This window comes from Condylura cristata, unplaced genomic scaffold, assembly GCF_000260355.1.
Source record: "Condylura cristata isolate star-nosed mole 26May11 unplaced genomic scaffold, ConCri1.0 scaffold00024, whole genome shotgun sequence".
Taxonomy (NCBI): domain Eukaryota; kingdom Metazoa; phylum Chordata; class Mammalia; order Eulipotyphla; family Talpidae; genus Condylura; species Condylura cristata.
In genome coordinates, this window is record NW_004567125.1 from 20,400,099 (window position 1) to 20,413,916 (window position 13,818).

General features: G+C 39.4%; 1 protein-coding gene across 1 annotated transcript in view; it reads left to right on the plus strand.

Annotated features, from left to right (window-relative positions):
• Positions 1-13,818, plus strand: part of PAPPA2 (pappalysin 2) — a 262,642-nt gene that overhangs the window by 201,420 nt on the left and 47,404 nt on the right. The window contains exons 17-19 of the mRNA XM_004688509.2: positions 9,048-9,216; positions 10,559-10,694; positions 12,987-13,096. Coding sequence (XP_004688566.1) covers positions 9,048-9,216; positions 10,559-10,694; positions 12,987-13,096 — 415 coding nt within the window. The remainder of the gene's footprint in view (positions 1-9,047; positions 9,217-10,558; positions 10,695-12,986; positions 13,097-13,818) is intronic.

The following is a 13,818-nucleotide window of genomic DNA, read 5'->3' on the forward strand; positions in this document are numbered from 1 at the left end:
TCAGCAATATATTACAGCACTAACACAACACAGGCACAATCTTAGTTTATAACTGTAAAGTAATATCTGTCTGAATGGAAATCAAGCTTATATTTTTTTCTTCCCAAAAATGTTTTGATTCATCATTCTTTATTCATATCTAAAAGGATTGGATCTAGGTTTTCTTTGAAAATAGGTTATTGTATTAGGAAAACTTTTAAGACTTTTAGAATTGAGTTTTAAAATCAGACATGTCCTTAATGCTTATTAAAAAGACAATATTGTCTAATTTCTATAACTTTTTTTTTTTTTTAAGATTTATTTATTTATTCATACAGAACTGGGGTACAGGCCAGAGTTGTGGAGGGCGAGAGGATTCACCAGAGACGGAGTAGGGAGCAGAACAGGCAGATCATGGAAGTACACTGCTGAGGGGAGCAGCGGGCGGGTCAGGAGAGGTCTGCCACGCCATGTGGTCACCTCCAGGGCAGGCGGGAATCGAACTCATGCGGAAGTGGCTTTAGATTCTCAGTGCTGTGCTTTAACCCGCTACGCCACCAGGGAGGGCCCTCTATAACTTTTTTTAAAGAATTATTTTTATTTATATATATTTATACAAGAACTGGGGTACAGGCCAGAGGTGCAGGGGGTGAGAGGATTCACAGAGACAGAGTGGGGAGCAGAACAGGCAGATCTACTGAAATACACTGCTGAGGGGAGTGACAGGCAAGACAGGAGAGGTCTGCTGCACCATGTGGGTCACCTATCTGGGTGGGGATAGCTTGATAACACTGAGACTTGCAACACTACACCACCAAAGAGGCCACCAGAAAGGGCTTCTTAAGCCAAGATTTATCTCATGCATTGATGCTAATTAATCATACAGGTTCTGGGGCTAGTGGAAACTAAATTTAAATTCCAATCATCTATTCATTAACTGTTTTACCTTGGGCAAATTAGTGATCTCTACCAAACTTCTCTATTCTTACTCACAAAATGGAATTAAAATGAACAATTCTAGGTTTGGGGAGGATTAGTTGAGATAATAATGTAAAGATATTTCTTAGTCATTTTTAAAGTTTTAGGTCAATAATAGCTGCTGTTTGTCATCACTGTCCATCACCATCACTATTACCATCCCAGCAGGTTAATGCTCTTACAGAATGACTTTTGTTAAAAAAAAAAAAAAAAAAAAAGTTGTTTAACAAGAAACTTCTTTCACAACAAATATTCACCTACATTTTTAGCAGTGGTTATTGAATCTCATTCATGGATGGTTCCCTTGCTCCAGAAAAGCAACATAGACCAGAAACACAAAATTCGCATTTGTTGCCAGAGGCAAGGATGGAGAGCATTTTCTCTTCTATCAAAACACACACACATAAAGATAAAAAGTTCATTAAATTTACAAATATCCATTTCCCTCCCCCCATCACTTACACTTCATCTCACTTTGCTGTCAATTCAGTGATTTATAAAAGTACTGCTCTGGCTTCAAATAGACCATGACAGGAAAAAAGGGAGTTGTGGTGGGAATGAGATGGAAATGAAATAGTCAGCAAGATAGAGCTGGACATACTTCAAAAATTAAATAAGGTCAAACTGTCCTGGGAGAAGAGGAAAGGGCATGTCCTGAAAACATTACCTAGATTAAAAAAAAAAAATTGATCTTTTGAACCGTAACTTGTATCTCTGAGTTAAACTTAAGTTATCCTGCTATAGGAAGAAAAAGAAGGACTTGGTTAATGAAATAGAAATGTGTGGTGAAGACACATAGCTAAATTCCTTAAGTATTTTGGATTTGTAACTTTTTAAAATCAGTAAAATAATTGACCTCATTTTTCAGTCTTAATAATTTGCATATGTATATCTATATATGCTCATTTAAATTTGTATATACAGAAACACGTGCTTTCTATGATTTGCTGATCAAGGAGCCTCCTGTAATCTCTATGTGGACTCATGCATCTGTGAGAAATAGAAATTTGTTTTCCTTCCATTAAGACATGTCTGGCTTTATAATTAGTGTTTACAGTAAATACATTCAAAGTTTATCCTAGGAGTCCTCAATTCTCTTGCCATTGTAGGATAATGTGAGCTTTAGGCTAATTTATTACAGTCTCTTTTGGCATCAAAGCAACTGAATCTCTGCTCCAAGACTTGGCCAATCAAATATACAAGTGGGTGCAGGCCAGCTTGCTGCTGCAGGCTTCACAGAACTTGGGGGTTGGCGTGCATAGCTCCTTCTCTTCAAATACAGCATCTATCAAACTCATAAATTTCCCTGTGACCTTCAATCCCAGGCTAGGGAACATCATACTGTGAAGCTGTCCTTCCTCTTTCGGTCTTCTATTGACAGTGGATTTCACTGTTAATCAAGATAAAAGCTTTTTAAGTCTAAGATGAGTGAATGCTGGAATGTTATATATAAGCCAGGAGGATTTTCTTCAACCTACTACACTTTCAAGTCTTCCTTTTTCCTACCCCATCCTTGATGCAGGCTCCTGCTCACTCATTCTCAGCCTATTCTATTGGGTTAACAATTTGATTGTGACCTTGCCTCCTTTTCTTTTGAGTAATGAGAATAAGTTTTAGAATTCTGTAGAATCATGTTACTAGCTATTATATATAGTTGGTTTTAAACTGTATGCATTGTAGAAACCTCAGGCTGCTTCTAGATCCAGGGATAACATGAGAAGATTTGGTAAAAAGATAACCCTCTGGCAATGTGGAGAATATGTGACAAAGTCCAGAGATTCATGGAAAAAGAGATTAACTGGAACCTGTTGTACTTTAAAGAGGCTGCATGTGGAATAATTAAAGCAGCAGCTGTGAGAGATGGAGAAGGGGCCTCAAATTTGAGTTTAGGTGGTTAGATCTAGAGGCAGGACTTTATTGGACATGCCACATTGGAGAACAGAAAGCTCAAAAATAGAGGTGCAAGGACTGTCCACACACTTTTTAGGAGTTAGTAAGATGCTCATTGTGACAGATAGCCTCTATTTTATGTGGGAGAAGTACATCATAAAGGACATTTTTTTAATCAGGGTGGTATGGAAGGCCAAAATCAACATGTCAGGTGGCTTGTTACTGCCACAATAGAATGGACTGTGACCCGTAGTATGGACTGTGACCAAAGGAACGGACTGTGGCCAGGTCTGGGGAGTCTGGTGTTAGGGAGTACATAGAATGACTAGAGTCAGCTGTGGGCTAGCCATACCTGGGGTCTGCCTGCTCCCATTGAAAACACTTGCTTGAGAAACCGGGTCTGCAATTTGTTAAGGAAAAACTGGTATGGACTTTGCAAATACTGCTAGTTCTGTCTGGGGTGGGGTAGAGAGCTGTGTCTTTTAACATGGCCCAGGTCAGTATGTCTCAAATTTGAATGTTCATAGGAATCAGTTGGGGATCCTGTTAAAAAATGCAGATTCTGATTGAATGAGTCTGGGGTGGAGCCTGGGAATTGGCATTTCTGACAGCCTCCCAGGTGAATCCAAAGGTCTGTTGCAGGAACTGAACTGAAACAGAGTAGGAACAAACTATATTCTTAGTAAAGAGGCTTTCTAATTTCAAACAGTCTGTGTGCTGGGAAAAACACGTATCCAATTAATTCTTCAGTTTCCCAGTCTAAGCTATGGAAAAAGGTAATTGGTTCCTACAGTTTTTTGTTTGTTTGTTTGTTTTTAGGGATATTCTTTGTGATAGGACACTAGATACACAGTAAAAATACAGGAGATAATTTTTCTTTTTGAATTCCATTTCTAGGAATAATGTTTCTGTATCATTGGCTTTAGATAGATTGCTCTGCCCTTAACCAATTAGATAACCCAGAAATGTTATCTTACTTTTTTATAGCTTTCTTACCACCTCTATAAAATAAACATGTGTGCATTCATTGAATCAATATTTATTGGTATATATTATGTACAGCATTGTGTGGGCACCTTAAATAAGGTTGTTCCTCAAAAAGTTTGTATTTCAGATGGGGGAGGGGAAGCAATAAGTGAATAAAACCAATGAAAAAAATAATTATAGAATATGCATTCTATGAAAGAAATACTGCCATTTTGATAACAAACCACAAATATTAGAGATAGAAAATGAGAGTGCTCTGTGGTGGTGAAAATAATTCTTTACAGTGAGAAGTTTGGATTTTATTTCATGTACAGAAGACAAACAAAATATTCTAAGTAGGGAAATACATGACCTATTTTATTTGTTTTTGCAAAAGCTCTTCCTGACTGGTGTTTGTCGACGGAATAGGAAGGGAATGAGTAGAGAAGTGGATATCCACTTAGGAAGTGAACTTGGGCTAGTATCCATGGCAGTGAAAGTGTGGAGGTAGGAGGAGTGAAGCCAGAGATGTTTGGGGATAAAACTGAGGAAACTTACTGAAAGATTGAATAAGATCAATTGGGCATCTGGGGAAAGAAAGGTAAGAAGAAACAACCAAGGATTTCTCCTAAGTAAAGGACAGATGGTGATATTATTCACTGAACTGGGAAGGATTAAGGAAGACCATGTGTGTAGATAAGAGAACCAAGAACTCTGGTTTTAGTTATCACATAGGGTAGGGTGTGTTGGAGAAGAACATGATATAGATATATAGTCGTCTGTGCAACGACTAGTACTTCAGAGCTCAAGAATTTATTGTTTTACTGCTGTTATTATTCATGAGGGACTGCCTATTGAAGACACCAGATGCCTTTGATTGGTAAAAACAAGATAATTTTCTTGAACTTAAAAATCATGATTTTATTTTCTCCAATGGAAAATAAATATTGCTTTTGAAAATCCTGCAGTGGTGATAGAAGGATGGGATAAATTCATGTGTGCCTCAAGCAACATCAATCAAATTTTCAGCCAAGTTTTGATTACATGATCTTTATTTCTGGCAATGATATAAGAAGCAGAAAGAGCACAGCTGGATTTTCAGCACTAGGTGGGTGCCACAAGTTCTGGAAATTGGAAAAGCATCTTCTAACTTGGAAATTGTGGTGCTTTGTCTGGAGTAGTTAGAGGAAAATAAATACAAATCTTCTCTTACCCCTGAGTCCTCATGACACCATTTATAGAACAATCTGTCTGATGATAGCTATCTTGTTTGGTCTTTGCAAAGACATCATCCATCCTTTCGGTCACGACTGTTAGATCGGTGATCTTGCTCTCTGATTTCCATGCTTATTGCTTATTTTTACTAGAATAGGAAAGTGACACAAAGTTACTAGTATGCCAACTTGATTGCATATAAAAACTGCTGGCAAGTAAAAAAAAGTATCCAGTGTTAACCTCCTCCCCAGAGAATTAATTCATTAGGCCTGGCAATCTTGGTTCTTAAATGGCTCCTATAAGATTCTGATGGAGCTGCTTGACAAACATCATTTGGAAACCATTGATCTCGTGGTCAAAGTGTTATATCATGATTAAAAAACTTCAAGTTATTCTTTTTTTTTTTTTTTTTTCAAGTGACTCATTTGTTGTATGGCATTGGGAAAGTCATGTCATGGTTATTAATCTGTAGTTTCCTGCCTGTAAAATGAGATAATTTAGGCTCCATTAAGTTGAAGAAAATAGAGGAAGTGAAAAAAAATAATGAGTAGAATGTTTCACATGAGATGACTTGGACAGGATCATTAAAGAAGTCTTGGAGTTACTGTCATGGTGAGGGCTTGCCTGCTTGCATTGGCCTCATGTAATCTCATCATCCTTAGAAATACAAACCATTCATGATTTCAGAGTGTATCTCAGCTCTTAATTCATATACTGTATGCAAAAGATTTGGACGATCATGAATAAATCGATGTTTTCATTAATGATTTTCAAAGAGACAGTGTTAATATATTACCCAAGGGACCCCAAACTATTAAGGGGTGCATGTGCTAGTGGATTTGCCATTCATATGCATAAAGGCAAAAGAAGCAGAATCTCCATATGAAAGAATTAATGTGCATAGAGATAAAACTGATTATCAGCCATCTCCTCATGCACAAATGCCCAGGCAAACAGGATTGGCTCAAAGCTGGGCCATGGAGGCCCCCAACTGCCACAAGTCTAAGGTAGCTTCTGGTGGGGAAAAGCAAGAAAGGGGTAGACAAACCTGAGACAAAAGCAGCAAAATCCAAGTACAGATCAAGACAATGACTGTCATTGTCCTGCCAAGGATAACCTCTCCACTTGTCTCTCATTCCATGTTTCTTCCAAGTGTCTCATATGTCCCTCATTTATGTGTCTTCTTCCAAGTCTCCCCCGCCCAGCCATACCCGTGAGTAAGTCAAAAAGCTGGAGAAGCAAGAGCCTCAGAGCCCACCTGCCTTCCATGTTCTATAGTTTTACTTAGCCACTCAGCTTAAACCCTGGTTCCCAGCAGTTCCCCTCTTCAGGAAGTCTAGTTCATGGCAGTCTGGGACTTACAATCCAAGATGCTGTGTTAAATAGGGCAGGGAAATGGCACCTGCCTTTCTCTGTAACACGAAATTACTCCTTAGCATTATCCAACTAGAAGAAATGCACAGGGAACTGTTACAGCACTTGAGGTCAAAATCCTGTCATCGCTATAGAATTCACAGCCCATCAAAGATCCTGCATGGGAACTAAATCTCCAGAAGCTGGAAGGAATCTAGTATACTCAAAATTCAAATTCCTGACTTCAAATTCAAATTCATAATCTTTTTTGGAAAAAGTAGTAGTCAAGACCAGCTCATGACATTTGGGTACAGAGCTTCATACCATACCTATAGTCTCAAGATTAGTGCAATAAGCAAGAATGATTGACATTGACATGGAGCCAGTGAGACAGCACTATTTGGCCTTAAGGATTTGTCCAGTCAAATACTTTGTTTGAAGTCTGAGGGAGGGGACTGAAAAATATCATCTGATGGAGTGACATGAAAAAATTGTGAGACAATTATAAAACCAGGAAAGGACAACACATGAGGTTGAGGAGACCTAAGAACCCCTGTAGAAAAAAAACACTGGGTTTGCTGGGGTATCAGCACTCTCTTCTATATGTTCTCCTCTTCTGGAGTCCATAGTCGCAGTGACAATTGTGTTACTTCCCTGTGTTTTCTGGGGTCCCCCTCCTTCTCTTTATTACTGATATTACTAATGACTGACTCTGGAGGGCCTGTCACGTATCTGGGTCCCACTCACAGCACCCTACATGCCTCATGTGAGCGATCTCCCTACCCTCACCCTCAGGTTATTAAACTGGCAAGGAAATACTTGAAGTCGACATTCTTGAATGATTCTTCATTCTGGGCAAGGAAAGGCAGGACTCTTTCCATTGTTGAAGTGTTCCAACCAATTCAGAGAAAAAATACCACATGAAGTCAAAATATTTTCATCCTGGCCAAGCAAGGGTTTTCCTCTATAACCATGCCGACGTGCAGGGTTTCACAGCCTGGCCTCTCCCCTGGAGTCAGGTTATTGCCTCCTCACTCCAACAGGGCATGGCGAGTCAGCAGAGGTGGGGACAGATTTCATGTGAGAGATGGTAGAAAGCAGAGTTCCTGGGAGGATATGATCTACAGTGTGCAGAAGAGGAAAATATCCAGTCTAGGAAGAGGACAAAAATGAGCTTCATTATTGTGAAAAGAACTATAGACCATTCATTACAAATAAATTTAGAAAGACATGTTTTTAAAATAATTTATTTATGCATACAAAACTGGGGTACAAACAAGAGGTTCAGGGGCAGTGAGAAGATTCACCAGAGACAGAGTGAGGAACAGAACAGGCAGATTGATTAAGTACGCTGCTAAGGGGAGCAGTGGGTGCATTAGGAGACATCTACCACACCATGTGGGACACCTCCTGGCCAGGGATCGAACTGGCATAAAGCAGCTGCAGCTAGCTTCATAGTGCCATCTTTTAATCCTTTGTGCCACCCAGGAGGGCCCCCTAGAAAGACATTTTTTTAAAAAATATTTACGTATATAAGAACTGGGTACAGGCCAGAGATGTAGGTTGCAGGGGTTGGTGTTGGTGAGAGGATTCATAAGAGACAGTGTGGGGAGCAGAACAAGCCGACTGAGGAAGCACACCGCCAAGGGGAGCAGCAGGCCGGTCAGGAGAGGTCTGCTGCACCATGCAGATCACCTCCAGGGCTGGAGATCAAACTCATGCTGAAGTGGCTTTAGCTTCTTAGTACTGTGCTTAAACCCACTGTGCCACCAGGGAGGGCCCCTGTCTTCAATTTTAAGGTGGATCTTTAAACAATCTTTATATCTTTCCAGCTCTGTTTTCTTCTCTAGTTGGAAGGATAATGTTTATCTTTAGCTGTTGTTTGGAAGATTCATTGGAATAATGTATATAAGTGTCTTGCCAAGTACCTGCCATATAGCTTAAAACTAGTAGTTGTTTTTAACAGATTATTATCTAAATGTCCACATAGGCCATGCTGCTAAAGAATTGAAGTCATCAGATCTGTTTTCTGTTATAAAATATTACTGGGAATAAAGATATGAGTCTAAGTAATTAGCTAATAATAGAGAATCCCTTTACACTTTCTCCATTTCCCCTTCACCTCTAAAGTCTTCGTTCATTAATGTCCACTAGTTTTTACAAATATTTTTCCTTGTGAACCATATGATGTATAAATGTCCAGTATTTGTCTCTGTCATTCTGACTTGCTTTACTACACATAATTTCCTGGAATTCCTTCCAGTCTGCTGTCAGTGGCAACATTTTCTCTCTCCTCATGACAGAGTAGTATTCCATTATTTAGACATACCACTTTTCTTAATCCAATTTATTACCATTGGGCACTTCGATTGGTTCCATGTTTTATCTCTTGTAAATAATGCTGAAACCAGCATCAGAGAACATATTTTTTGATCCTGTATTGATAAAAATATTATTACTGTACAGTATCTATTACTAGTGTGAGTACTGTATGCACAGTACTATCTTTATTTTGACATTTAGAAATTAGACTAGCAAGAGAGGACATTTATTTAATAAGAACCAGCTGCTCTGCTTATTTGCTAACCCTAATCACATATTACTGAGGGTCATATTTTCTTCCATTTCTCCATTCTGATGGGCTCTTTTATTTTATGTCTTATCAGCAAGTTCCTGAAGTTGCAGTGCCTCGAGGGTGGAATCTGGGAACAAGGCAGCTGCATTCCAGTGGTGTGTGAGCCCCCTTCTCCTATCTTTGAGGGGATGTATGAATGTACCAACGGCTTTCAGTTCAACAGCCAGTGTGTGCTCAACTGTAATGAGCAGAGTGAAAGGGTAAGATTAAGATGATTTCTTGACCTTTGTTTTTGGATCTGGCAGTGTCCTAATCTTGATGATCAATCCATGAATGTTGAGTAGAAGCGATGTGAATGAATCCCAATAGGCAGGGTTCTAAACAGGAGTGTTTATACTATTTATACGGAATGCAAAAGATAGCCATGTTTTGGCAGTATTACCTCCTGCATTCAGAACTTCCTCTTGGATAAGAAAAATCTGATGAATTTTAGCTGGTAAATTCCAAAAAAGCTGGGATTTGATTTGGCAATATGATTTCTTCCCCTGTGTGGCCACCTTCCTAACCTGGTTGGGAATGCTGGTATACTTTTCAGTGGAAAAAAATCCTAAACAGAAATGCAAATTCCTCAGCAAACACAGAGCCGAAAGCTCTGTTTGACGATGATTTCCTCTAGGATTTTGGCACAAGAGGTCTCAAATGAAAACCACAGATTTATCGTGGTTGTGTGACTAAAATCAATTTTATTTAGAATCTTTTCAAGTACCACACACATACTTGAGACAGGAAGTTCAGCAGACTTCCTAGGCAAAGATCAGTGACCTTGACTGCTCTTTTGGCACCTGTCTTTATCTCACTGCCCAGCACACCAAGGTAAGCACTGCAGGGCAGAGGTGAAAAATAGATGCCATGAAATGAGACCGCTGTGAAATCGAACATGTATGTCTGCTCTGGTTGCTTAAAGACTTGTGGATGAGATGAAGGAAGTGTTATCTGTAATTCTAAAATTTTGTTTTCTTGGGTTTTGTGAGTTAGTGCTCTCTGTGTTCCACATATAGTATATATTGTGATTATCAGGGATGTGAAGCCAAGAATCAGAAAAAACATCCTACACACATGGTGAAGGGGAATAGAATTTTGGTGAGATCAAAAACAATTATGATATGTCTATTCAAACAGAAAGGTAAAACACCTTCAGAAAATTATGAATTGGTTTCACTGGATCAAATTCATCTTGAAAAAATTCTGACACCAGCAGCCTTTGTGTGATAGTATGAATAAGTCAGTGTAAAACAACACCACCTGGGGACAAATTCCAAAAAACATTTCAAAATACATAAGCTATAGTTGATAGCTTATCTTATCCCATGTCCAAAAGAAAACCTGTTGCCGGTCCATTTTATGAGTGACAAAATTGTACATTTCTGTCACATGAGAACAGAAGAGAAATCACTTTGAACATTGCTGTGGATCAGTTACAACATGGTTTACTATTTCATTGATGTCTTTTTCTATAGGTTCTAGACGTTAGTGAACACTTCTTGTAATCATTTTCCTCATGCCAAAAATACTAGAAATGTTCTTTATCTTTTTTTATTCCAGCGTCCCATCCACTGCACTGAGAAGGGTCTGTGGTCTGAGGAGTTCAAGTTATGTGAGAACTTACAAGGGGAATGCCCCCCACCCCCCAAAGAGCTGAATTTTGTGGAGTACAAGTGTGTACAGGGATATGGGATTGGTAAGTTTGGGTAGGGTTGCTGAATTCTGCTCTCAAGTGACCCTTTAATTAGGTACAGCTGGATCTTGGATCCCAGAAGCGTGGATACAAATGCAAGTTGATTCTGAGCTGCTTCAGGAAAATTTATGGCAAATTTACTCTCTTTACTCTCACTTGTATATGACATCAGCGTAGCTGCTAAGCCATTTGCATAGTGTCTGGTCCTGTTAACCCACATCGTGGTGGGCTGAGAGTGAATTGATGAGTGTCAAGAATTAGACTTCCAAGAGCCACACACCACACATGCACTGGACTCCTCCATTCTCTCTTTTGTTTTTGCTGGAGCAGAGAGTCCCTGGAATGGCTTGAGTTTGCATTTGCTTGCTTTACTCTCTTCATCAGACCAGGCTCCAGGGCCTGTGGACAACTTCTATTCAAATAATCACAATGAAAGGTGTCTATAGCTAGAGTTGATTTATAGTGATGTTGACTCAACTTTGTACTAGCTGGACCTAAGCATCCTAGAAAAAAAAGATCATGTTTATAGAAAATATTTCATGATTACTAAGTTCTGAATTGCACAAATAAGGAGTGATTTTATAAGTTTAATCTATAGTATTATTGCATATAAACCAAGTTAATTAGAAATCTCCTTAGAATCTGAGATGGTTCTTTACCATCTTCAAATTGCTTTTGCACTGAGATATCGCTTCCTCAGGCATGTAATATTGGGGTGCTTAGACTGTGTTTTTGTGGTATTTCATGAACAAGTTCTAATCTCAGAATAGCACGTACTCATCTGCACAGAGTTTGTAAGAGTCACATAGCTCTTTGGGTTATGATGAAAGTTAGTGAAAAACATACAAATACAGGTTGAGATAAATTTAAAGGCACCTGGAGATCACCGAGTCTATACATGAAGAAACAGGACCTTGAGAGTAAAAATTTAGAAGACATTTGGACCCCACATAAAAGGAAATAGGGCAAGATTCTCCTTCAAGAGGCGAACAAATAAGCAAAATCTCTGCTTCTGACTTCATGTTGCTTCTTTTTTCAGTTACACGAGTTACTTGGCTACCAGTGTATTGTAATGATCTCCATTGTTGTAATAGTCATTATAAATCTACCTTTATGATTTCTGGCCCATTTTTCCCTTAGTACAATTCTGAGAAACTATACACTACAATTAATCCAGAAAAATCATATAAGTTGAAATGAATTTAAATGTACTTAAAAGGTGTCAAGTCATCAAGGTAAACTGGCTGGCAAGAGCCCTGAAGTGTGTTTTTGGAAGTCTGCTAGGAGTTATTCTTTTGATTACTGGGCCATGGCATGACCATGATGCCAGAGGAGCAGTTGTATCATATCAGAAGGGAGGGTCACTTTGGGTAAGAGGTGTTGACTTGAGACAGCAGCTTTTGTTGGGGTCACTACTCATATCTCATGCCCAATATCCTCAGGGATACCTAATATGCATCTTGCATTTCTAGTAGCTAACAATTCACAAGCAAAATCTCTTGGGTAGGGATTTGTTATTTAAACTTAGTGTGATTGTAAGCTGTAAAGAGACAGATATTTTTATTTCTCTATCCCAAGATAGATCCCCCAATATCATAACTTTCCTTATTAGAAACTATTTAAGATGCAGGAGAAAATTCCCCCACCCTTCTTGGTTCTTTCCATCATCAGATAAGTTGACAGAGAAAAAAGGTCAATTAGAATAATTGAACAGGATGACTGCAGTGATTATGCAGGTCTCATTTTAGGTCAGGGAGAATAGAACTTAAATCCTAAACCACGGGATAAAGGAGTGAGGAGGGAGGTTTTAATAATAATAAATAATACTGACACACCTTTACTTGAGCAATACCCCCCAAACTGTATTCTTCTAGGTCACTAAAGATAGAGATGATATCTTCTTTGATCATTAATATGGCAAAGTCTCAGAAAGAAGTGATCATTTCTTCAACTTGGAGATGGCAAAGGAGTATGGGAAAGGCAAAATCTTATTAGCCTCCAGAGCTCTCTTTGTTCTCAGCTCAAAGTAATCTCTCTGAGTGGAGCGTCTTGAAGAGGAGACCAATCCTGAGAATCCTGGGGTGGTCTTTTTTTAATCACTTTTTATCATTTAGCAAAGAAATATCTCTATAGATATACATTAGGCAACTATCCTTCATAGTGTGGCCATGTTCTTCATAATGTGACCCAAAATGTAGAAAGAAAATGCCTTTGAAAACAAGGCTATCGGTTTCCGGATGAAAAATACTGAGATGAGGAAAGTCAAGTCTCTGCTGTAAATTTCTGTTCTTTCAGGTGCAGTGTGTTCCCCATCATGTATCATCCCTCCTAGTGATCCTGTAATTCTACCTGAGAACATCACTGCTGACACGTTGGAGCACTGGATGGAACCCGTCAAAGTCCAGGTGAGGAAAGGCACATTTTTATGTGCTGAGGATGTAAGACTGCTGGGGTAATTCCCAACTGACAGCATATGCCCTGGAGTAATTTCAAAAGCTTTCAAAATAGTCCTTGGATTAGGGGAAAGACTAAAGCTTTTCTTTGGCCCCCAGAAACTTCATTGTTCTCAGTTGAAATAGCAGAGTAATTTGAGGAGATCAACTCTGAGAATTCATCCAGCAACCACATGGATCCTTCCTTCCTGCAGAAAGAATTAAAAGTCAAGAAGAACCTCTGGTGGCCAAGGGGTTAAGTCTCAGTGCTGTCATCATCATTGCTTGGTCATGAATTCAATGTCAGGCCAGGGAGATAACATATAGCCCAATCTATCCCCCCCGCCCCCGCTCCCCTCTGCAGTGTATTTCAGTTGATTCACCTGTTCCACTCCCTACTCTGTCTCTGGCAAAGCTCTCACCCCCTGCACCTCTGGCCTATACCCGAGTTGAAAAAAAAAGAAGGGAATAAAAGTATAGCATGGCCTATATATAAAAGAAAGTTTAGGCCCTCCCTGGTAGCGCAGCGGGTTAAAGCACAGCACTGAGAAGCTAAAGCCACTTCCGCATGAGTTCGATTCCCGCCTGTTCAGTCCTCAGCTAGGGGGCTACCCCACGTGCACATAGCCCAATCTATCCCCCCCGCCCCCGCTCCCCTCTGCAGTGTATTTCAATTGATTCACCTGTTCCACTCC